Source organism: Haemaphysalis longicornis, unplaced genomic scaffold (assembly GCF_048455015.1).
Source record: "Haemaphysalis longicornis isolate Haplotype H1 unplaced genomic scaffold, Haemaphysalis longicornis Haplotype H1 scaffold_1, whole genome shotgun sequence".
Classification (NCBI taxonomy): domain Eukaryota; kingdom Metazoa; phylum Arthropoda; class Arachnida; order Ixodida; family Ixodidae; genus Haemaphysalis; species Haemaphysalis longicornis.
In genome coordinates, this window is record NW_027526203.1 from 468,444,864 (window position 1) to 468,467,786 (window position 22,923).

Here is a 22,923-nt window from a genome sequence, read left to right on the forward strand (position 1 = left end):
CTAAACAACTGGGAAGCAAACTTGGGTCGGCTCAATGGGCCATAGAACGAACGATGATAGCAGCAACACTCAGGGTCAGGAAACAAGCTTCCTGGATCAAGGAACACACGTGAGAAGAAGATATCATAGTTCAAATTAAGAAAGAGAAATGGACTTGGGCTGGCCATGTAGTGAGACGTGATGACAGCCGGTGGACCACCAGGGCGACAGAGTGAATACCGAGACGGGTCTAGAAGAAGGGGAAGGCCATTAACTCGGTGGAGAGACGAAATGGGAAAATTCCGAGGCGAGGAATGGACTCGGGCAGCGCAGGGCAGGAGCGGGTGGAGGTCAATGGGAGAGGACTTTGTACTATAGTGGACCTAAATAGGCTAAGGGTGACGATGGATGATGACGTACAGCTGTAGGCCAGCCCCTGCATGAATTGTGACGGCCCGGACCACAGTGTTAAGACCCCTGTGGGGTTCACCTGTGCTTCCGCGGTTGTAAGCAAGCAGTCATGGCCTCGTCGATGCTCGAGAGATCTTTGTTCAGCTTCATGACTTCGGGGTCAGGCTCCTGGCTGTCCACACCACTCGCAAAGTTGCCCTGTGAACCAAACACACACACACACCACCGAATGGGTCACTTCAACAAAAATACCCAAGTGTTGTGCAGCCTTAATGCCGATTCAAACTGCTTTTTGCCCATTCACTCTTGCACACAACACCCAAGCAGTGGCTGCCCCCTTTGCCTACATGGACCAACAGGACTCTATGACAGTCCCAAAATAATTTTTTGTCTCTCAGACAAGTGCACGCAATGGCTAAAGCGCAGTCAAATTTCCAACCTTTATGCAGGGTGAAAAGCAGAGTTTGTAACAGTGACCTTGCTTGGCACAAAATGCCCAAATTTGGCAAGTGTATTAACACAAAGGATCCTAAATTGGCCATTGGCCAACCATTCATGTGGTGGCAGATTGCCTAGTGTAGTTATGTCATAGGGTTCCATACGTTCACAAAACAAACTTCCAAATGGCTTCGATCGGTTTGCCTCTGTTCACGGTGAAAGCGAACTTAGCCGCTTGTCCGTTGGTGCGAGTGGTGGCGACAGTGCTGCGCCCTCTCCCCCTCTCCGCGGCTTCAATCAGCGCCGAGCTGACATTGCAATATGTCTACCATCTCCCGTGCCTCGACTGCTGCTGCGCTTCAGCCTCCTACCATAGCTGGTTTCTGCTCACTGAAATGTCCCTGCTTGGGTACCCCCCCAGGAGCCCAAGGTGAACAGCTTCGCTGCAAAATGCCAAAAATGCCCCACGGCGATCAAAGAAACAGGCTCTCGCTACAGCTAAGACCACCACCAGCCGATGATGCGAAGATTACACACTAGGCATAGGGACCAGACAGCTGGACGGGTGGCACCGCCTCTCGACACTCCCCTCATTACTGGAATGGGCCAGCGCATTGGAACGTGTGGCCTACTGCTGGGTTTTGTGGAGTTTGCCTTGTTGCCTTTAATGTTTAGGTCTTGTTCTGAGCGAATATATCTGGGTAAACGAAGTCTAGACCGGCAAGAGGCAGGGCCCACCAGCCGCCACCGCCTGCGCCACTCCATATTCCACTGACGAACGTTTTGCCACAGGCGGCACTGTTCGTCAAAGCGACGGTGGTTCTCTACAAAAGGCACCCGGTCCCTATATGACGGAGACACTGTTGCAACAGAAAAGAACATAACCATGACAGACCTATCATTACATATAGGGGACCGCACAGCTTCAAATAAAATGTAATCCTTCAGCATTCTCATACACGTGCAGTTTTCACTGCATCTCTGCATTATTTTCCGTTTCATTCAAGCACCACAAATTCTCTGCCTTCAAAGAAGTCTTACAGAAACTTTGGTATTTCGCACACTTTTTGATACTCTAGAAATCTGCAACAGAACACTGTTGGCTAGATTCACTCATTTAAAAACTCATTACTTCATTTACACTAATTCCTTCCTGAATTAACCAAACTGTAATAACAGATCGGGACAATCCATGTCAACCTGAATTACATTTAATTTTTTGACAGTTTAAAATTCATTTCCCATTTTAACTGTTGGTCCAAGTTACGTAAAACACCTACCCAATAGGCCTTCCCGTGTATCAAGTTCTTGGATGACGAGACGCTTCCAAATAAATGTAACTTAACCCCTTAAGTGCTTTGGACGAGCAGAGCTCGTCCTGCCCAAACTGTCACCAAACTGCTTTGGACGAGCAGAGCTCGTCTTAGCGGAATAGATACTGCCCTATACTGTTCAGGACGAGAAGCGCTCGTCTGCGGCTTAGATTGCGTGCCATCCACTAGATGGCAGCATTTACTCGACGAATTAGTTTTCTCCTGCGGCAAGGCGCGCTTTTTGTATGAAAATATGGCGTGCGGTGGCGCCGACCCATGCATAGCTGGCCCGTGAACTAGAAAAAGAAGCTGTTCATTTTCGTCATCTTCTTCAAGTGATGCTGATTCGGATACAGATGTTTATCTTGTCTCTGGAAGTGAAGACAGCGATGACGGTGAATTGAGCAGCTCCTCCGGTGATGACAAAGACAGCGGGGAAGCGAACATCGCGACTGCTCGCGAGTGGATCCTGCTTTATGTGGACAATCCTCCTGTGAAGGCTCATCGCTTTCCATTCTTGGCCATTCCAGGCAAGACTTTCATATTGTCATCGCCGGGTGACATTATAAAATATATTCAGCAGTTTCTAGACGATGAAATTATATAATATGTGGTAGACAAAACCAATCGCAAAGCGGCTGAAAAGTTGAAATGCTTTCCTCCCAGTGATCACTCCCGCCTCAAAAAATGGGTACCAGTGACAAAGGAAGAGATGTGGGTATTCCTTGCACTCCTGCTATTGCAAAGGTGCTTAGCCTACACAAGTGAAGAAAGATGTGGCATCTGCAACTGTTCTATTTATAAAGTTTTTAATTTTGTTAGCAGCAGGTACCTGGTTTCCTATGTATTCTTCAGAAATAAACTTTATTGTGTTGATTTGACTAACTGTGGGGTACAAATATTTTTTCAACATCGACTAGCTACTTTTTAGTACAATCAGATTCGAAATCAGCAATAAAAAAAATAGGCACTTTTGGTCGGGAAATTTAAAAAAAAATAAAGCACTTAAGGGGTTAACATCATTTTGGCCTCGAGATGACCTAGTATGCCACAACATACTCCAGCATCCACACTGCCTGCATCAAGCAGCACATAAACCAAATAAAGGCCAGGTGAACTGGTCCGGTGCTCAATTCACCTCTGCCATTTGTTTAGGAAGCACTCGACCACCCAAAATACCTTGTTTCCCCCGAACAGATGCCCAGAGGTCACACTGAGCAACACTCACCTGAATGGTAACAGGCAGTAGGTAAAAGAAACAATGCACTCGCACCTCCAGGTGCAACACCAAAAGGCACGTGTCGGCTATTTCCTGAAAGTCCTTGGCTAACTCCTCCAACGTCCTAGGGAGAAAAAGACTCCAGGGAATTGCAGAAACCCCAAGCTTTGTTTCAAAATAGTGGTCCCAGAACTTTGTATACTTACTGGACGTCCGATTGTGAAGGCATCTCCGGTGTCTGCAACAGTAACAGAATAACAAAACTACCTTTCTGCCAAGCTGGTACCTCAACACATGCAGCTCAAACCTGGCAGCTTACCTTGCTGTTTTGCAAATCACTAGACTCTTTCTGTCAAAGAAAACAAAACATGTGGTTAATTAACCTACAGCATTGCTTCTGAGAAGGACACCACATGAATAAACAAACAAAAGCCCACCCAAAATGCCGATGCACATCATTTTCATGCACATCGACGACGTTTCCCAGAAAATACACTACTAATGAAGTGGTAAGTTCCATAGGAATGTGATCAGCTGAGTGCCCCTTATTCACTTACACTCCTGCGCTCAATAGTATTTATTTTCGCTGGCAAAATCTGCACCTTTCTGAAACTTTAAGGACCTAACAAAAATTGTTCTACGCGTAGGTATAAACATCTCAGCGACTTTTTCCTCAATTACACAAGCAGTGCGTACAGCGCACATTCAACGTCTAGCGAAATCTCCTGGGGGTCGCACGCTTCTCACGCGTTTGGGAATCCCCATACCGCTATGAACCCCTGACATTCGCTCCTTACCGACGACTGTTCAAGCAGCCATACACGCGACCCCGCTACCTCGCAACATGAACCCAGATCTACATCCAGAGAGGAGGCAAGCACGAGTTCGGCAGCTAACAAAAACACTCCGCCAGCAGTCCAACGTATGGTACACTGACGCTACGCCTTATGCCCAACGACCCAGCTGCTGCGCGGTCGCCTGCAACTATCCAGAGACCAGCTTCACGGCCTGCACCGTTCCAACGCCGAACGTAGCGGCTGCTGAGGAATGCGCCATTGCCCTGGCCATAGTGCGGATAATGGCCTCCGGAACCCCAGGAACCATCGTCACGGACAGCCAGGACGCCTATCGCACTATATCGAACGGCCTGGGAAGCCCTCACACACTAGCAGTTTTACGGACGATCCCTGATATGTACCCACTTCCGCGAATCAACCTCATATGGGCACCGGCACATGCTGGGCTGGAGGGCAATGAGGCGGCACACGATTGGGCTTGTGAATGCACGAACCAGGACCCAGTCGATCGACCCGTCTCTCCCGACTTGCACTGGCCCCCGTTGCTCACATACAGCGGCATTCTTCACTACTACCGCGAGACTCGTCAACAATATCCTAACCCCTCCTGCCAGTTTACCCAACAGACTACCACACTCAGACTCATACAAACGAATACGTACCCTCACCCCAAACTGTTCAGCCGCATATACCGAGACACTTATACCGACCAATGTCCAAGATGCAAGACTGATAAAGCCCCACTCCCACACATAATCGGGGCTTGCCCGAAGGCACCACCGACTTTCATTAAGAGTCATCATGACTGGGAGACAGCTCTGCGTAGCAACGACCCAGAGATTCAACTGCAGCTGGTCCGCCTGACTGGACGCGCCGGCACCGGAGGCCCGCCCTCACGAGGGGCACCGGGGTGTCGGGGCGTGCGGGACCGGGGGGACTTGGCCGTTCTCACACGGGTCGCTGAGGTGAGGGAGCTTGGCAACATAGGCACCGGCTGAGGCCCATCACTGAGACTCCAACGCCTTGGCTGCTGGGCCTCCCGCAAGGGGCTCAGCAGAATAAAAGTTTTTCTCTCTCTCTCTCTCACTAACTGGACACAACAGCCCTGGTCGTGGTAACAAATACAGTTTGCACAAAGATCGGCCATCACCTTTGCAAGCAAAACGGCGCCTCTCCTAAACAGCAATATTCCCTTTATTTTTGTCAAATCGCGCCATTGTGCATTTACCTACGCAAAGGGTATACCGTATTTTCGCGTGTATAACCCACCTCTGCATATAATCCGCACCCCCACTTTCAGCCCACCGGAAAAGAAAAAAAAAAGTCCTCGCGTATTGCCGCCATTCATACAGGAAAGGCTGCACCAAAGCTACTGCTCAAACACATCACATACTATGTAGACAGAAAAAGTGTATATTTAGCAAGTAAAATACACTGACTGCAAGGCGAAAGTCACAATTCACTCAGTGTCACTGCTCTCACTAAAGCTATCACTTGAGCCGCAATCCTCACTGTTGTACACAAGGTCATCTTCGGTTCCATCCGTGTTGTTTGTGATGCAGCATTTTTTGAAGCTTTTTTGCACCATCTCACCTGGAATTGCCCTCCATCCCTACATGCCTTGTCCTTGTATGTTTTGCACAATCGCTGCCATGGAAGGCTTTGTCAGTGTTACTGCAAAGGGGCTTCACGGCACAACACGCATTGCCATGAAGCTGCACTAAAGGAAATACCCCGCGTATTATCTGCACCCCCACTTTGCCACTGAAATTTTTGCATTTTTGGTGCGGGTTATACACACGAAAATACGGTAATTTGAATTCCATGAACAGAAAATGTTATATATATTAAAAAAGCGCACAATGAGCATGTTCCAAGTGTTGAAAGTATATATCAGCAAGCAGTAGCAAGATAGGTATCATTTTTTGGCATTTTAATTTTATCTAGGGGTGTGCGAATATTCGAATCTCGAACATTACTCGAATATTAAATATGTCATATTCGTATTCGCTTCGAAAACTATGTATTCGAAATATTCCGAATATTCGAAAGGGTTCGAAAAAATGGCTATTATCGAATATTTGGATTGATGCGAATGGGGGGACGCGGCTTTCAACTCAGGAAAAAATGACACAACATCGTTTTTTTGAAAGGAACATATTCGGTATCTATATTTTCTATCCCGTGCGTTTTCGAAATTTTCGCTCCTAAAACCATCGCAAAGTGGCATAAAAATTCTTTTCCTAGCTGCAGTGTCAAAATGTCAGCGCAAAAGGGCGAAAAAACGGCAATTTTCGGAGCGCTGTATCTCCGCAACGGTGCCACCGGGCGCAGCCATTTGGTACCATTGGAAGTGGCATAAAAAATACTTTTCTTAGCTGCAGTGTCAAAATGTTAACGTAAAATGGCGAAAAAATGGCAATTTTCGGAGCGCTGTAATCTCCGCTACGGTGCCAGCGGGCGCGGCCATTTTGATACCATTGGATCGGCCAAGCGATCCTCTTTCCAGTCCCGGCCATCTCTTTTATCTTCCTTCATTCACAGATGCACGAACGGCATAAAAATACAGACGCTCAAACGAAGCCAGCAATAGATTCTGAATCGTCATCAAAAGCCACAAATAAATAAAAAAGTTGGTTTTGAAAGCCACGTCCCCCCTTAATTATTCGATATTCGATTCGATATTTGAAGATAGATATTCGTATTCGATTCGTATTCGAAAAATTTGATATTCGCACACCCCTAATTTCATCTCATCATCTACGGTATCGGTCCAATTTCACAATTCGATTTGGAATGTGCGGCGAGGTGAAAGCCACATACTGATCTGAGATTGACAAAGCTTTGTGCACGTAAGACATAATGAGCATGGTCTGTGATTGGCCACCGTTTGTGCAAGGCTTGTTCCCCGAAAAAAAGTGAGATGATAATTAAGGTGTAGGTTAATCAAAGCTCCTTTTCAATATTTTACAAGCAAAAAGATTTGGTAATCAGGCCAATATGTTTTAACTCGCAACGCTAAGAATCACTAGCCCGGCGGTAGACTAATGCAAATATGACTGGCGCACGAGGTACTCCGTCTCGGTTGGTAGCAACATGATGTCGTGCTTTTCACAGTGCATTACTTCACTGCACACAGCAAAATATCACTGGCAATTCTTCTGTAGAAACAAGAATACGAAACGCACAGCCTCCCACGTGCATTCTGAGGCTGCAGTGAGAAGCCGCAGGAATCGGATCACTCATGTCACATACAGCAGCCAGTAATGGTGGCCTTATTTTTCAATTTCTGTTCCAAAAATGCCAGTTTTTATGAGCTGTCTGTGTAGCACGCGGTCTATTTTGAAAGCAGTGTTTTGCATTTGCAGCTGTTTGATTATAGTACTTCTACATTGTCGAAAATTTGAGTGCAGTTGGCCTTTAAATGCTCACTTCCCATGTCTGTTTAATGTGGGATAAGCATCACATCTGGCTGGAATCCAGCCTTACCTAGTTTTTACAACCTTGTTTGCAAGCTGCTAGGTCATCAACCCAGCAACTTGCAAACTAAGATTCTCGATTGACCCTTGTAAGAATGTCACCAAAGTATTGCCACCAATTGTGCAACACTTTAGTTAGAAGTAATCTAAACTGCCCGATACTCTGCGCTCCCCAGTAGTTCAGGGCTATCGCACATCTTAGTGATATCAATGAAAAAAAAAAAGTTATACGGAGAAAGCACAAGATAAATAATGGCAGCAGCCTGCATGTCCTAGCATAGAAGTGGTTTGGGCGAGTTGGTACATAATTGGCAATGTCCCTTGTCTCAAGACGGACTTTTAAAGATGGCCAATGCACGTCAGGGCAGTTGATGTGCACTATTTGATGCAACTCGCAGCAGCTGGTGATGTAATGAAGTCATGATGCAATGGCCTTGAAACAAAACACATTGGTACAGGGACTTCTTGCTGGGTCATTACTTTCTATGTGTACGATTGCACGGTGGTGTCAATGACGGCGCCACCTTGCACAGTTGCAGTTATTTATTACATGCAATGCCCATGCAAATGCACAAATGTGAAACTTCATACTACACCCAGGCGTAGCAGTATTTAAAAATGCCTGCCCTCAATGCATGTACACTGCCCTCAAGCAAAAGCTCCAGCCCCTGCTTCAGTCCTGCCCACACCCTCGAAACACCCTTGGGCCTGCAACACTGCGATGTTCCGCAATGACCAATCACTGGGTCAGTGCAGCACGTAAGCCACTGATGAGACCCACTACGCAATTTGACTTGTTTGAGCTGTGACTTTGCTCAGTCTGTCACAGCATTCTGCATTTCATGACATTATACTACAGGTCATATGCAAGACTGATGCCATAGTCTTTCTCAAACTGCCGCACCACATTCATTACCCTAGCAAATGTCTTGGCTGCCACAGTAACAATCGTCATTTTTCCCCGAGCTTTAAAGCGAAATCCCAGGGTAGCGGGACGTGTAGGGCACATTTCTAAGAAAATATGTATTTTATGCACCCATGCTATGCAGCCTACCATTCTGACTCCTACATCTGCATAAGATATCCTCCATCATCACTGAGAATACCTTTAACTGGGAACAGGATCCTGCTGAAGTAACCTACAGGATCACAGTAGAGAGAGCAATGTCAAGCTCCCACGTTTTCCCAACAGATGTGAATAAATGGTCTGCATTTTAACATTCAAGAAGGACAAGGAGAAACGGTAGCATGCAAAAAGGTAGGCTTCTAAAATGGCTGTGTAGAGCCCAGACAAAGCAGCAGGCTATGTGCCTAACTAAAAACCACGTGCATGCATGCGTGCGCACGCGCACGTGTGTGTGTGCGCACGTGCAACTGGGACTGAGGGGGCTCATTAAAAGAATGTAGAAAGGAAAGCTAGCAGTCTAGAACACTAAGCAAGTTTTCTGAATGAGGAGAGAAAGTGGAGAAAAAGCAGCTGACGACTACTATGCTCCCTAACGTGAAATCTGTGCACAGCATGAGCTGCAGTCTTGTCGATCACAGCGCATAACTGCTGCGTCTCAGGAAGTGATCGCGTGATCAGCGAATGCACAGTGCACACATTATTCTGCCGTTATCTCACAATGCATCGCTGCCACCAAGCATGTTTGAAATTGTGCTTGAACCTCCGCGCAAATATCGCATGGTTCAGATGAGCCATGAACGGAGGAAAAGCGTCTGGCGAAAGTGTGCGGGAGAGGCAGTGAGACATACTGAGCCGTGGCGACGCGCTGGGAGATAACGCCATAGCAGCGTGTGCAGCCATCCCCCTCACACTTTCGCCAGACGCTCCTCCTCCGTTTTATTTCTGCCTTGGGTGTCTCATTTGCTCTCTCGGTTACGCGGACATCGACTTTGCCACCGCCACTGTACCGGGTGCCAAAGTGCTGCATACTAAAGCATATGCCTCCAGTGGGGTCCAAACCAACAACGTTTGAATGCAGCGTCTGATGCCTTACCAATTCCTTCTCTTTAGCTGCAAGAGCCGAAGAGTGTGCATAGTAAGCACCACTCACTTCTTGCCTTCTTGTATGTCATTTTGTGCGCTGCTCCAAACAAACACCAGCAATAATTGCCACACTACTGAGGAAACAATAAGCATGCGGACAATACTCACTGGCTCTTTTGGAGAACAAAGAAAGGAGCTCGATTCACTTTGCTTCTCTGGTAGAACCACACAGCTGGCCATGGCTTCAATTCGAGAGCTCAGCCACTCCTGACAAGGAAGAAAATAAAAAAAAAGACTTAGTTCTGCTTGTCCGGGTTATGTTTAACAAGCATTTGTGACAATTTGATCCCACTAGGATGTTTCAGTGGCAAGAAGTCAAGCAAAAAGCGAAATTCGGCAGTGGCATCACATAACCAGGTAATAATTATTCCCAAACCATGGCATAGGCATCAGAGTAAGCGTTCATGGCCTGCTGCATTAGCTCACTTAGTCCGTTTCCTGGGTTTGTAAATGCACTTCGCTTGTTTTGATTTCCTGTGTAAACAAGCAGACAATGACAGTCTATGACAAGAGTGCCTACCAGGCCGACATTTCCAACTGACGAGTTGTCCAGGTTTTCCCCGAGTGCTTTTGTAAAATACCTAGAGTGATTTGATTGTAGGGTTCAATGCACTGACGCAACGCAGGCGATGAGGCGCGCCGTAGTGGAGGGCTCCGGATTAATTTTGACCACCTGGGGATCTTTAACGTGCGCTGCAATCTCGCACACACGGGCGTTTTTGCTTTTCGCCTCTATCAGAAAAGCGGCCGCCGCGGCCGGGAATCCAACCCACTTCCTCGTGCTCAGCAGCGCAATACCTAGAGTGACAGAACATTGGTTCACCCCAACATGGGCAGGCACAATATTGCTTGATGCTGTCACTCTTTAGTAAGTACAGTAAAACTTCGTCACAAGAGACACTCAAGGGATCCAGGAAATGTGTCTCTTGTAACCACGGTCTCTTGTATGCAGTGTTGCTAACGTGGCGAACATAGTAAAACCAACCAGACCGTCTTCATTCAAATGTCTCCTATAACCAAGTGTCTCTTGTAACAGTGTCTCTTGCAACGAGGTTTTACTGTATGTTAAAGAACAAAAACAACTTTATGCTAGAGGTGGGCAAACATCTTAATTTTGTATGCAAATCTCAATTGGAAAAGCTAGTTGTGTTTCAAAAAGAAACCGGAAGAGAAAGCCAAGTAAAATTCACAGCAAACTGATGAATAGATGGTATTCACTGAAAAATATAGCAGGCGATTTCTTCACTTGAAAATACTGAAAACCACCATGGCACCTGTGATCTGCAAGACTTTATTCACACGAGCACTCGCAAGGCCCAGTGAGTACTCATGTGAAAATGTGCAGGAAAAAAAGGGACGTACTCATGCAGCGATGCAGCTTGGTGTAAGCGTGCATGGAAGTGCATACTGCGGCGTAACGCAAGTGTATTGGTACACGCCTTTTGTCTATACGAACTAGAGGTATCCGCACACTGCCCCTGTGCTCACCGCACTGCACTAGGTTTTTGCTTCCCGTACGAGCTATTCTGTTTCTTTCCAACTTGCTGCCCCTTGACTGTGTGGATTCATTAACTCTCCTTCCTTCTTGCTATAAGGTGTGAGTGTGCACATTTATTTAATGACGCAGATGCCTTGCAATACTTTCAAGTGGCTCCCGGTCACTAAAAAGGATCGAGTAATTGTCAGGTAAAGGATAACTACATCCCTGAAACACATCTTTTTATAATGTATAGTACATTCGAAATGAAGCCGCATTTGTTGTACACACTGCAAGGAGAAACCAACCTGTCACTGAGCCAGTACCAGGTATAAACAAGGCAACAATATAATTCACGTGTGCCTGATATGTTCGAAGGTGACAGTGGCGATAAGCCGTTGTCGTTGCCGACGCTCGTAAGGGTGGTTAGGAAGCGTGCTGAACTGCGTCAGTGGATAGTTTTTGCTGGCTTCACAGCATTCTGCTAAGCCGCAGCTGTTTCTTTAAGTGCCCTAAATGTGTACTTACACAGCAGGTTTTTCAGGGTGAGGAAAGGCAAAAAGAAGCGAGAGAGAGAACCTCCTATCAGCCATGCAGCGGTGGCGAGCGGCGCAGTAGTCGCGAAGCTCAGGGCCTGTAGGGCCATTTCCACATCTGTTGTCATGTTTTGGTTGCCCTGTATAGCCCAAACGTTGGGTGACAATACACAATGTGAATTATTGACCCCACGGGGCGTCATCTCACCAGGCTCTCCTGCAGCTGTGCCAGCACCCTGAGCTGGGCCACGTCTGAGAGGATCTCGTGCAGGGGGATGAGCGTGCCGCTGGCCAGGTTGCCAATGAGGATCTCGGACTCCTTCTTGTTGCGCAGCCGCACCTCCTCGGGCGACTCCTCCAAGTCGACGCCCCCACGCTTCTCCTTCAGCTGCTGCAGGTTGGCCCAGTTGGGCAGGGACCTGGAAGCGGCCACACAAGGTCACACTCAAGACTGCACTTTTTACACTTCACAGGTTATCAGAGCGCCGTTTCCCATGCCTGTAGCCCATTTCTATAGTACACGTCACTCTACCAATATAATGTGCATATTTGTAAACCAAAACCAATATGCCCATTTTGGTGCATGTTTAAAGGGACACTGAAGGCAAATAGTAAGTTCAACTGCCCCGAAGCCCTGTCAGCATCTATTCGGTGGCGAAAGATGCTTTTGCCGAGACATTACCAATTGAAAAACGCATTTCATTCCTCGCACCATTTCATGACGTTGTGCGAGACATACACGGTTGCCGGAAACGAGCACGACACCAGTGTGGCCTAGCAGGAAAACAAACCTACCAAGCGAACCATCACGGCCGCAGGAGCCACTAGTCGTGCACGCAGCATGTACCTCAAAACAACTTGCCCGCCTACACTTACGTTACCTGCCACTCTCTGTGCATCAACCTTGGTGTCGCACGGGACGTGAGATAGTGGTTAAACCATGTGAATGTGCCGTGCGGCCTAAGGTTTAAAAAAAATTGCACACACTCTGCATACCCGGTGCGGGTTGAATTGTCGCTGGTGATAATCCCAACATAGTAAGCACAGTCCAACTGCGGGAGCTCGCCGTCGCATTTTATCTACAATCACGAAGTGATTATGAAGCGATCATGAAGCAATCATAAAGCGATCATGAAGCAATCATGAAGCGATCATTTTATCTACAATCATGAAGCGAACACGACCAAAACACACACACAGCTTCGACCGCTGGCCTCGGTGCAGAACTTCATTCGGGCAGACAATGCTCTGTGAGGTAGCAAAACACTTGCTCTATCAGACACAAATTACATCCCACAAAAGAGCGGAACAGTGGAAGGTAACAAGCCCGTGACTATAGGGAGGTGAAGCTAAAGTTTGCCGGGCGAGGGCAGCGCAGATTCCATCGTGAAGAAGCAACTTTGTCCTTTTCCGGGAGTCAGCGGGATTCCCACCGCGCTTTCTACGTGCTGGGTTGAGTGGCGTGTGCAGCCGGTGGCCGCTTTGTTCGCAGTTTGCATTTCTTGAGCCGGGGGAAGGGGTGCCTCGGGCGGTGCGGGAAGGCAGGAATGGGTCAGGAAGTGCGACAGCGTGCATCTCTCTCTATCTCTCTCTCTCTTCTCTCAGCAGCACACAAACTGTCCACGCAATGTGCATGCTTTTATGAAAATCGCATTTGTCAAGCAGCAAAATGTCACGACTGCGAAAGCAGTACTACCTTCAAAAGGAAGGAGGTTTAGCCGCAGGGAACATTGGCAACTGTGTCGGTGTGGGAAGTTTGGCATGACAAAGGACAGAATTTACGTTTGGTGATAACAAAAGGAGACCCTTTTTGTGTGCCGTTACGTTCAAAGCTTTTAGGAGCCGAAGAATATGGGGCATTCCCGGAAATCGAATTTGCCCTGATGGAGTCCATACTATAACAGCGAGCCATGCAGCGAACTAGGAGCATAAACCATTTGCAGACAAAAGCCATGGACCTTGGAAGAGAAAAAAAAGATCCCAGGCTCTAAATTCAAAGCAAGTAAGTGTTGGGTCTCCCCCTACATGCCATGATGGATTTTCATTACGCCAGCGAACGTCGAATTCGCAAAATCTGTCCAAATTGTTCAAATTCAGCCATGTTATCTCGTTGCACAAGGTAAAGAACTTCCAGCTAGGACGAATCAGCAATGCAAATTACTATATGCTAGTGTTTCTAGGCCTCTCATCAAGCATAAACAGGGTTCCAAGTAAGTTTGTGTTCGGTCCAGTGGCAACGGGAATGCTTGGTTACAGTGATTTCTTGCACGGCAGATGGTCGCACACACCTGCTGTGTTGTCTTCAAGCGCAAAACAATGCCGAAAGGCGAGGACATACAGAAAAATGTCGTCGTGAGGTGCCAGGTTTTATGGATGAGGGTTTAGTGCTTGACTAGATCAAGTCCACTCCCATCCAACCTTGTCCTGGATACACTGTGGCTGATCCTGTGAAGAGACTGCTGCACGAGCCCGGCACCGAACTCGTCTCAGCTGCAGCATCTACAGTTCATACCCCAAGCTAGCTGCAGCACTGTGGAGGCTACGTTGTGATCAATAGTGCGCCCACTGAGGGTGCCTAACACGCCGTGAAGGGGGTCCTGAAAGGACATTCCTTTCTCCCCTCTCGGCAAGTGGCACCGCAAGGCCCCGGCGCCTTTTGCCGCGTCTTTCGCGGTGAGTTAGGCGCCCTGAGGGGGACAACAATGTAGCCTCCACAGTGCTGCAGCTAGCTTGTGGAATGAACTATAGGTGTCTGCATAGACCACCCTTTTGAGGATCGAGTCAAACGCTGCTACACAAAAAGGATGCAGGTGAGTGAGCCCCAAGTGATGCCAGCCAAGCCGAGCAAGTGGATTGCAGATGCACCTTGTGTGCCACCCTTGTACGAGGTGCAGCATTTTGGCACGCCTGGCAGCACCGACCTCGGGGAAGATGTTGGTTTTGTTTGTGGGGTTTAAGAAGACACACCTGGGCTACGAGGCATACCATAGTGGAGGACTCCCCTGGGTTAAGTTCCACCACCTGAGGGGGATCTTTAGTGTGCACCAAAATCTCGACACACAGGGGAAGTTTTCGCTTTTTGCCTCCATCAGAAAAGCAGCCATTGCGGCTGGGATCAAACTTGCACCCTTGGGCTCAGCAGCACAACGCTACAGCCACTGAGCCACTGCGGCAGGCCTATCTCAGGGAAGGGCTCTCGGATGAAGAATTGTGCGTTGACAGGCAACCAAGGACGATGACTGAAGCGCGTAGTGCAATGCAGATAATTCTTTCAGCCGAGTATGCCTCACTTGTATTTTACACAGAAAAAACTTGTGTTGCTTTCTGCCATTCCCAAATCTCACTTCATATCATTTGCAAGTCGAGATTATATATGTGGATTTTTAAGGGAACCCATTCTGCGTTTGAGGCATGACACATGAAACCTGTGGCTAAGGCGTTGCGCTGCTGAGCACGAGGTCGCGGGTTTGATTCCCGGCCGCGGCGGCCGCTTTTCTGATGGAGGCGAAAAGCAAAAACGCCCGTGTGTACGAGATTTCGGCACATGATAAAGATCCCCAGGTGGTCAAATTAATCCAGAGCCCTCCACTACGGCGCGCCTCATCGCCTGCGTTGCGTCGGCGCGTTAAACCCCACAATCAATCAACACATGAAACCTCTGGCTAATCTATGAAAAAGAACACATTCTTCTCTTAATGCTGGTACACTAGCTGCTACCTTATAGGCTGTATTCACTGGCATGGCATGCATGCGGGCAACCATGTGTGTGTGCCGTCACTGGTTACGTCGGGCTCCGCAAGATGGCGGTACTTGCCATGCTAAGCACACGATGTGTGTTTGATGTTCTAAACTTTCTCCCATTGAACACAAAGTAATGCCTCGACTCCAATGTGAATGCGATTAATAATATCTGTGACACCACTGTTGAGAATCGGCTTGAAACGAGCAGATGACGCATGCCAGGGTTTTTTTTTTTTTTTCCTGCAAGGTGCAGGTGTGCTGAAGAGGCACAGTCAAGGCCGTTTCCAGTGTTGCCAAACGAAAAAATTAACAGCTAATGTTTTCAGTGAATACCATCTATACTTAATGGGTAGTAGTGGCATAAAAAGGTGCTGCCCAGTCAGGCTAGCAAGCCAGTCACCATAATTAGGAGCCCCTATCCCACCATATGGTGCCGCGGGAAAGCTACAGCGGGTTTGGTTGACTCACCAGCTAGTTGATAAGTGTGTTCAAGGCACCGAATGTCAACAATGACATCTTACTGCTGACTGAAGCAGCTGTTACCACCAATTTGGAAGTCTCCACAACACAAGTTTTCTCAGCCATCTGTGGCTGCTGACTTGGTTCACCCACTTCCAGAAAAGGAGAAGGGGTTTGCCTCGTCACAAAAATCACACAGCCAAAAGTTCTCAGCCAAGCAGAATGCAGCCGAAAGCTCACAAGAGCTGCTCCCATCTCAAGAGAGAAAAGAGGCCCCTGCAAATATCGCACACACACTTCTTGGGGAGGGCAGGGCATGCACAGGGGCTGCCGTGGTGGCCCCACCGACCATACCAGAAAAGGCGTGGAGGCCCGCAGGTCCCCACAACTCGCAGAAAAGGCAATCAAACATTTTTATTTCATCACATTCACGACACTCCTCCTCCTGCCAGAATCAGAATTCCAGTCCGATACACAGTTGGTAAATCTACCGAATATCTGAGCTATTTCATAATCCTTCCCAAGGTGAAAAGAAAGTGTAGTCTTACATCAAAAATCGGCTGATGTCTTCGTCCTTAGCCCATGTCGCACTGATGATGCGTTTGTCCTCCGATTCAGGCTGAACGATACCTGCACGACAAAATAATGCTGCTTGCTACCTGTAGACACCTCCCCCAAACTTACTGAGCTTGTAAAACAAGCTTTGGAAACAGGAAAAAAATAGACACAAAATGAGTTTGTCCAAGGGGACAAACAGCATTCAGTCTGGAAAAATGGGCTGTTCACAGTTTGGCTACAACCAACATGCCAATTATTAGCCAAAGTGATTACTTGGGGCACAATTCTTAGAGGTCAACATAAGCTTTAAAACACTCCCCTCAAGGCAGTTTTACTCCATGGCGACATACCTTGCAACTGCTATACGCTTAAATCTCAACTCCCATCCTAAAAGAGGGATTGAAATGCACAATGAGCCACATGAGGAGACAGTCCCAAGTACACAAATTACACTCAGCATGTGTATGCGGCACAGGAACCACTTTAAAATATTGCAAGCAACTATTTAGAATGTTTTACAGTTGAACCTCATTATAACGAAGTAGGATCGGGGCAGCAAACTAGTTTGTTATATCCGATATTCGTTGTAACAGTAAGGGTAAAAATCAGCACTAACAAATTGGCAATCTGGCTTGCGAGAACATCCTACATACAGAAGAGCATAATGAAGTAATCATTACCTGTCTCCTAGTGGCATTTCAAACTAAATGGGCCAGAATATGAGAACGTGAAATTACAACAGAACCAAGTTCGTTTAGCAAAAAAGGCCTGCGCTCTTATTTATTTGCACTCTTATTCTTTCGTTTTTTTTTTACTTTTGCTTTATGATGCTAGCTTTCCAGTTTTGAGTCACGCGCGAACCAAATATTTCTTCGTTATAGCTGATATCGTGCACGGCTCTAGTGGTTTTGATTTCATTATAAAGAAAAATAAGTGTCACTGAAATGAAGAGTGAACAACCAAAAATCGTATTTAGTTCGCTATAGCCGATAATTCGCTACATCAGTGTTCGTTATAACGAGGTTCAACTGTAACTGTATATTAGAATATTGCAATATTAGAACATTGCAACTATGTACTTAGATTATATAGAATATTGCAGCAACTACTGTTTTCGAATTCTAATGAATCTTCCTCTTTTTTTATTCCCATCGTACTACACTGTTGCAAGACTGAAACTGGGATGCTGAAATAGAATGCTGTACTCGCTGACAGTCCTATTTTCACAGCTGTAGGCCACGCTGTAGGCCACGCTGTAGGCCACGGCAACCTTGTACATGCGCGTTCCCTGCTGAAGTGATATTCCTGGCTTGCACTGCCATGGATGCTTAAAAAGGAGACCAGTACCCCTGTAGGCCACTTGACTCGTCTCCTTGTAGTTCTGCAGTATGGTGCAGGCCAGGCTGAGGAAATGGTCCGTGTACATGGGCAGAGCGTGCATCAGCTCCTGCAGACCCTGAAGGCTGTGGTCTACACACAGCGCACTCTGCAAAGAGGGACAGTCCCAAGAGTATGGACGGTTTCAACAAGCCGGCTGCCACAAGACATTCAGCTAGCCCAGCAAGCAAAATTGATCTTGTGTGGGTTCACTTGGCAATGGCACTACAAGGCATGCACACCCTCTTTGTTGCATGCCCTGTTCCGAGCACTGCAGGCTGGGCAGACATCCCATTATCCTTGCCCCTAAAGGCTAATTCCTCATTTTCCTAAGTGTTACGCCGTGTTAACAAGAACACTGGTTAGGGGGGCCAAATTAAAGGGAACCCTCAAAGACACCATTTTAGTGTCCCGGCAGCTTAGGAACTGCCCCATTCCCACCCAATGCCATCATTTAGTAACTTGTTACCATATTTCCTGGTCTACAAGTCGTGCCACCATACAAGTTTCACACCTCTATTAAATTTCCCTAGAAAATTTCGTAAAGAAGTTGTCCCTATGCATAAGTTGCTGGTTTTTACGAAGTTGCCATTATGAAACTGCAGCAGTAAATCACCATTGTTATTGCCAAATGTGCACCAGCAGGAGGCAGTTTTCTCCACCGCAGGAATCTCAACCTGTGTGGGCTGCTACTAGTGGTAGCGAAAATTTCGAAGAGAATGCGGCAAAACAAGAATGTTTAACAGAAAACCATTTTTCAGAAGAACAGTTTTGCAGCTTTTAAGTAGACTTATCTACACAACTTTTCAACTTCATCTATTCAGGAAAATCCATTAAAATCATCTCTGGAGTCTGTCGTGTTTTCGAACAGATGTAACAATCTAAAGGCCCCGAGATAAAAATTCTTTCTTCTCTGACTTCAGAATTAAAACTGCACTATATGTTCTGCACTGTATCCTGGTCCAGTCTCTTTCCCAACTGTGACAGCCACTTGACATGTGGCGAAACAGGGAAAAAATGTGGATATCAAAAGTGTTGGATATCATATCAAAGCCATCGTCGGCATTGTCTGTAGCAGCGAAATGGCGCTTTAAGTGAAGGATGATAAGGCGCCCGTGAACCATTCCACTTTTGCAAAGCGGCATGGTGGCCATTTTTTTCATCTAGAGTGCGGCAACTGTACTGCTCATCGTTTCCAAGGGGTTAGAGTTACCTGCAGCAGAGGTCTCTCCATGCCATGAGACTTCAGCACCTCGGGATCTGATGTCACCTTCCACGTCTCCAAACCTGAAGTGGACGAAGCACAGAGCACAGTCCTCATGGCAAACTGCAAGCATCACGTGGACACTGTCACCTGGGCACACACAAAGCTCACTCACTTTTTGTGGCACTGTCAATGGTGCTTTCCAGGTCATTGTTGACGTGGCCCAGGAAAATCTTCACACATTCAAGGAGGTAATCGTACAAATGGCAATGATGGCTGAAACCGGACGGGAATGTCTTAGTCAAGTGCATGCCTCACTTATCAACTGCTTCACAAAAGGCTGCTTTACTGAAGCTTACCTGAAACCGAACCTTCACTGGAACTGAATACGTACATTGCTACATGAATCTGGCACACGAAATTGTAAAATCCAAGCAAGCAGTTTGTGTGACTCCACATTTGCCGCATTTAGCTTAAGTCTCGCTCTCCAGTGCAGGCCTGGACCTCTATGCACCAAGGGCTATTCATTCACTTACCCATCTTCCAAGGTCAGAGCAGCTTCTATCTCAGTAACGAAGCCCATTAGAGGTTTGAATATATCTACAAAATAAAGAGAAGGCCCAGGTTTACAGCAGAAAAGGCCAATTAAACCAATTTAGCAGCCTACAATGCAGAATTGCTCTGAAACGTATTGAAAATGAAAAACACAATATTCGTAACATCATGCCCGCATAAGTCTAAGCTAGCCAGGCATTTACGACTGTTTATGAAATCGAACACTAGGTCAACTACACTGCTCATTCATTCTCACGAATTTTATTTGCCAACATTCATGCATGCTAAACCAAAATCACATTAACAAATTAAATTCTCTAGGCTGGAAATTATTCCGGCAGACCAGGGATTTTAACCACTGTAATCCCCCCCCCCCCCCCCCCCCCCCCCCCCACTTTTTTTCCTGTTTGTGCTCTCATCATATCACCTGAGCGGCTATCAGCCAAGTTTTTACTTGAATAACGCTGCGCCCCTTTCATTTTCATTACTTTTTAACCTACACAGATGAAAATTTCCCGTAGAGCATTTCTGGCATGCTGAGAACAAATATGCAACAAGTTTTTGACGACGCGGCATACACTTGAAGCTGGTGATAGGTTACACCACACTGTTCCACCCAAATTTATTCTATTAGCTATGCAGTAAATACTGGCTTACTTTCGACGCAAGTGTGTTTTATAAGGGACATACAGTGCGATGCAATTTTAGCTTTGTGATAAGGGCATTATACACATACACTAAGAATTTTCACCCACATAATAAGCATTTTAGCCATGTAACTATCACAGAAAGACCTTCATACAACAGTTTTTGTTGCTCTTTTACCTTCGGTGCCCTTGCGCCATCAAAATACATCTACTACATATTGTAGCTTTCTTGTTGCAAAAATTATGACAGTATAAGTTATACGCTGCAAAGTATCAATACTTTGGTCAAATAAAATACAGAATATTTAATACTTGTGCCAACAGCCACCACATTTTCGTAGTTCCCTCGGTGGCTGCCCATTGATAGGCTTTCCTATCCAGCTAGAGTTCTGCAAATCCGACCAGTAAAACCAAAGGTACTGTAGGCAACAGTTGGCACCACGGTTTCCGCAAAACGAGGAAAGAAACTTAAAAATGTAAGAAAAATGGCCACTGAGGAGAATGTGGAGTCCGACAGCTCGGTAAATATTCTTGATAGGGCTTAAATATTTTGCAAGTACTTTATCAGAACTTGTAGATTATAAACAAACATGGTAACATCAAATACATTTTTGGTTGTACTTAGCTTGCTTTCTTTCCCTGCATGTCTAATTGTGAGCAGTTTTCTTTCAAAGGTGTTTGCTATAAGCAGTGGCTGTTGAAGCGCTGTCTTCCCATCAATGTAAGGCGACCGGAGATCATCTAAGGCTGGCCCAAGCTAAGCTCCCTGTTTCCTGCACTCTTCTGTTTTTGTTCTACTCGAGGCGAGGCAGAAGGACAGTGCAAGATAAGAGTCAAATCAATATGGTGCGTATAACCTACGTGTGATGTTCTTGGAAGTGGGAATGCAAACCAACTGCTGATGGGCATCTCCAACCTCGACGTAATCACACTAACGCAGAAAAGAGACAACACGGGTACTTTCAGAACAAAAATTCTGCACACAGGTGGTGGAAATTTGCAAAAATCGACAATGCAAATGCTACACTCCCAAGATACCTTAAAGGGACCCTGCAACACTTACCATCGACAACTCGGATGTATTTTGGGGTAAAGTCTATTGTCCCAGAAATCTCCTCCCGCAAGAATTATGAAAATCCGTTCACTATCACCGAAATTATGCGCAATGAGAAATCGCGCATAATTGCTCCCTCTCAACTCGACCGCGGACAACGCGACAAAAGCTGCGCGCTCTTTTCCGGTGAGGGGGGAGGCTCGCGGCGTTCTCTTTGGCGGCCTTCGATATATCGCATGCCGGGGAGTTTTCTCCTTTTCTCTGCAACGTGGAGGGGTCTATTTCCGGTATGGTGGCACAAAAAAGCAGGCATGGCTGCCTGCCCGCAAGAAAGCGCTCAGGCTGGAAGGGCGTTTTTGAAGCAATAAACGTTTATTGTTAAGTGGTCTCGTTGAAAGGGGAGTTTTGAGTTCGTCACTCAAACTCCACGCGCACTCAAAACACAAAATAAACACCAAAAATATGCGTATAGGTTCAGGCATAGAAGAGGTTGGTACACAGTGCTCGCGACGGCAGATTGTCACAGGAAATGCAAGAAATAAGCCGCGAAGTTTACCAGAAACAGCCAATAGGACAGCCATGGCCCAAATGATGTCGTTTAGGCCACGCCAGGGGTGCATAATGAGGAGAACTGAAGAGAGTTAGGTTGGTTTTTCCGCGTCCTTCACAGCGAATAGCGCGCTTACTGCTTCACGTGCACGTGTACGATTTGGCTCAGGTATTCCTGGCAGTGTAATCTACACGTTGCGCAGGTTTACTTGCACTGCACAAAGAGTGTTGCAGGGCCCCTTTAAAACAAACATGCTTGACTGGAAGAAGACAGAACTAAAACTCAGCAAATCATGCTAGTATTGCCATGAACAGCTAATTACAAATTTGCTGTACTAAAATTTACTTTGCCCTGAAAACTTGCATCATCTCTTATTTGGTCAATGATATTGCATTACGGCAAATTATTCTAACACCGGCAAATTTAGGTCACAACTCTCAGGTACTGCTGAAAAAAAAAAAGAGGTACACTACCTTGTCCTCGTCCTCCATCTCTTCCTTCTTCTCTTTCAAGTAAGTATTCATGCTGATGGCGTGTGAAGAGCAGTCAAACCGAAACAATGCAAACTGGGGAGAAAAACAAAAAAATGGTTGGTCTTAATAGAATGCCATTTTCTGGCTTTGAGCCTTGAGCAGCTTTTTGAACCAAATGCACAAAAAGTAAAAAAACTGACGTGTGCTTTACATTAAGGGGACACTCAAGACAAAATACAAGTTGCTCTAGATCAATAGAATGGCTCACCGAGAACACGAATACGTATACCACTCTTACGCGTAGCTTTTTTTAAAACGAGGTAGAAAATAAGCGAAAACGTGAAGACAGGTGCCGCTGCCACTTGCTGTGCCACTGCCACTGACTATACAGCGCAACTTGCACCGAAAGTGGTTGAAATTGCGTGACAAATATTTTTGCAATATGCCTTACAAGCTTATAAAAACTTAACTGGAAGTTTTCGTAGTGTCATGTTTGAACGTCGAAGAACAAAAGGAGAGCTAGAAACAATATGATGGGAGCCCCACCGATAGATCATGCGGCAATCCCAAACACCAGCAAGCTTGTTTTGGTTTCGGTACTATGTC

The 22,923-nt window shown here is 46.5% G+C and overlaps 1 protein-coding gene across 1 annotated transcript in view; it reads right to left on the bottom strand.

Annotated features, from left to right (window-relative positions):
• Positions 1-22,923, bottom strand: part of Sec8 (exocyst complex component secretory 8) — a 63,665-nt gene that overhangs the window by 14,600 nt on the left and 26,142 nt on the right. The window contains exons 13-25 of the mRNA XM_077688113.1: positions 22,318-22,410; positions 21,102-21,171; positions 19,575-19,638; positions 19,214-19,314; positions 19,048-19,121; positions 17,805-17,943; positions 16,448-16,529; positions 11,908-12,118; positions 9,795-9,893; positions 3,680-3,709; positions 3,567-3,598; positions 3,370-3,484; positions 470-588 (exon numbers count right to left, since the gene is read on the bottom strand). Coding sequence (XP_077544239.1) covers positions 470-588; positions 3,370-3,484; positions 3,567-3,598; positions 3,680-3,709; positions 9,795-9,893; positions 11,908-12,118; positions 16,448-16,529; positions 17,805-17,943; positions 19,048-19,121; positions 19,214-19,314; positions 19,575-19,638; positions 21,102-21,171; positions 22,318-22,410 — 1,229 coding nt within the window. The remainder of the gene's footprint in view (positions 1-469; positions 589-3,369; positions 3,485-3,566; positions 3,599-3,679; positions 3,710-9,794; positions 9,894-11,907; positions 12,119-16,447; positions 16,530-17,804; positions 17,944-19,047; positions 19,122-19,213; positions 19,315-19,574; positions 19,639-21,101; positions 21,172-22,317; positions 22,411-22,923) is intronic.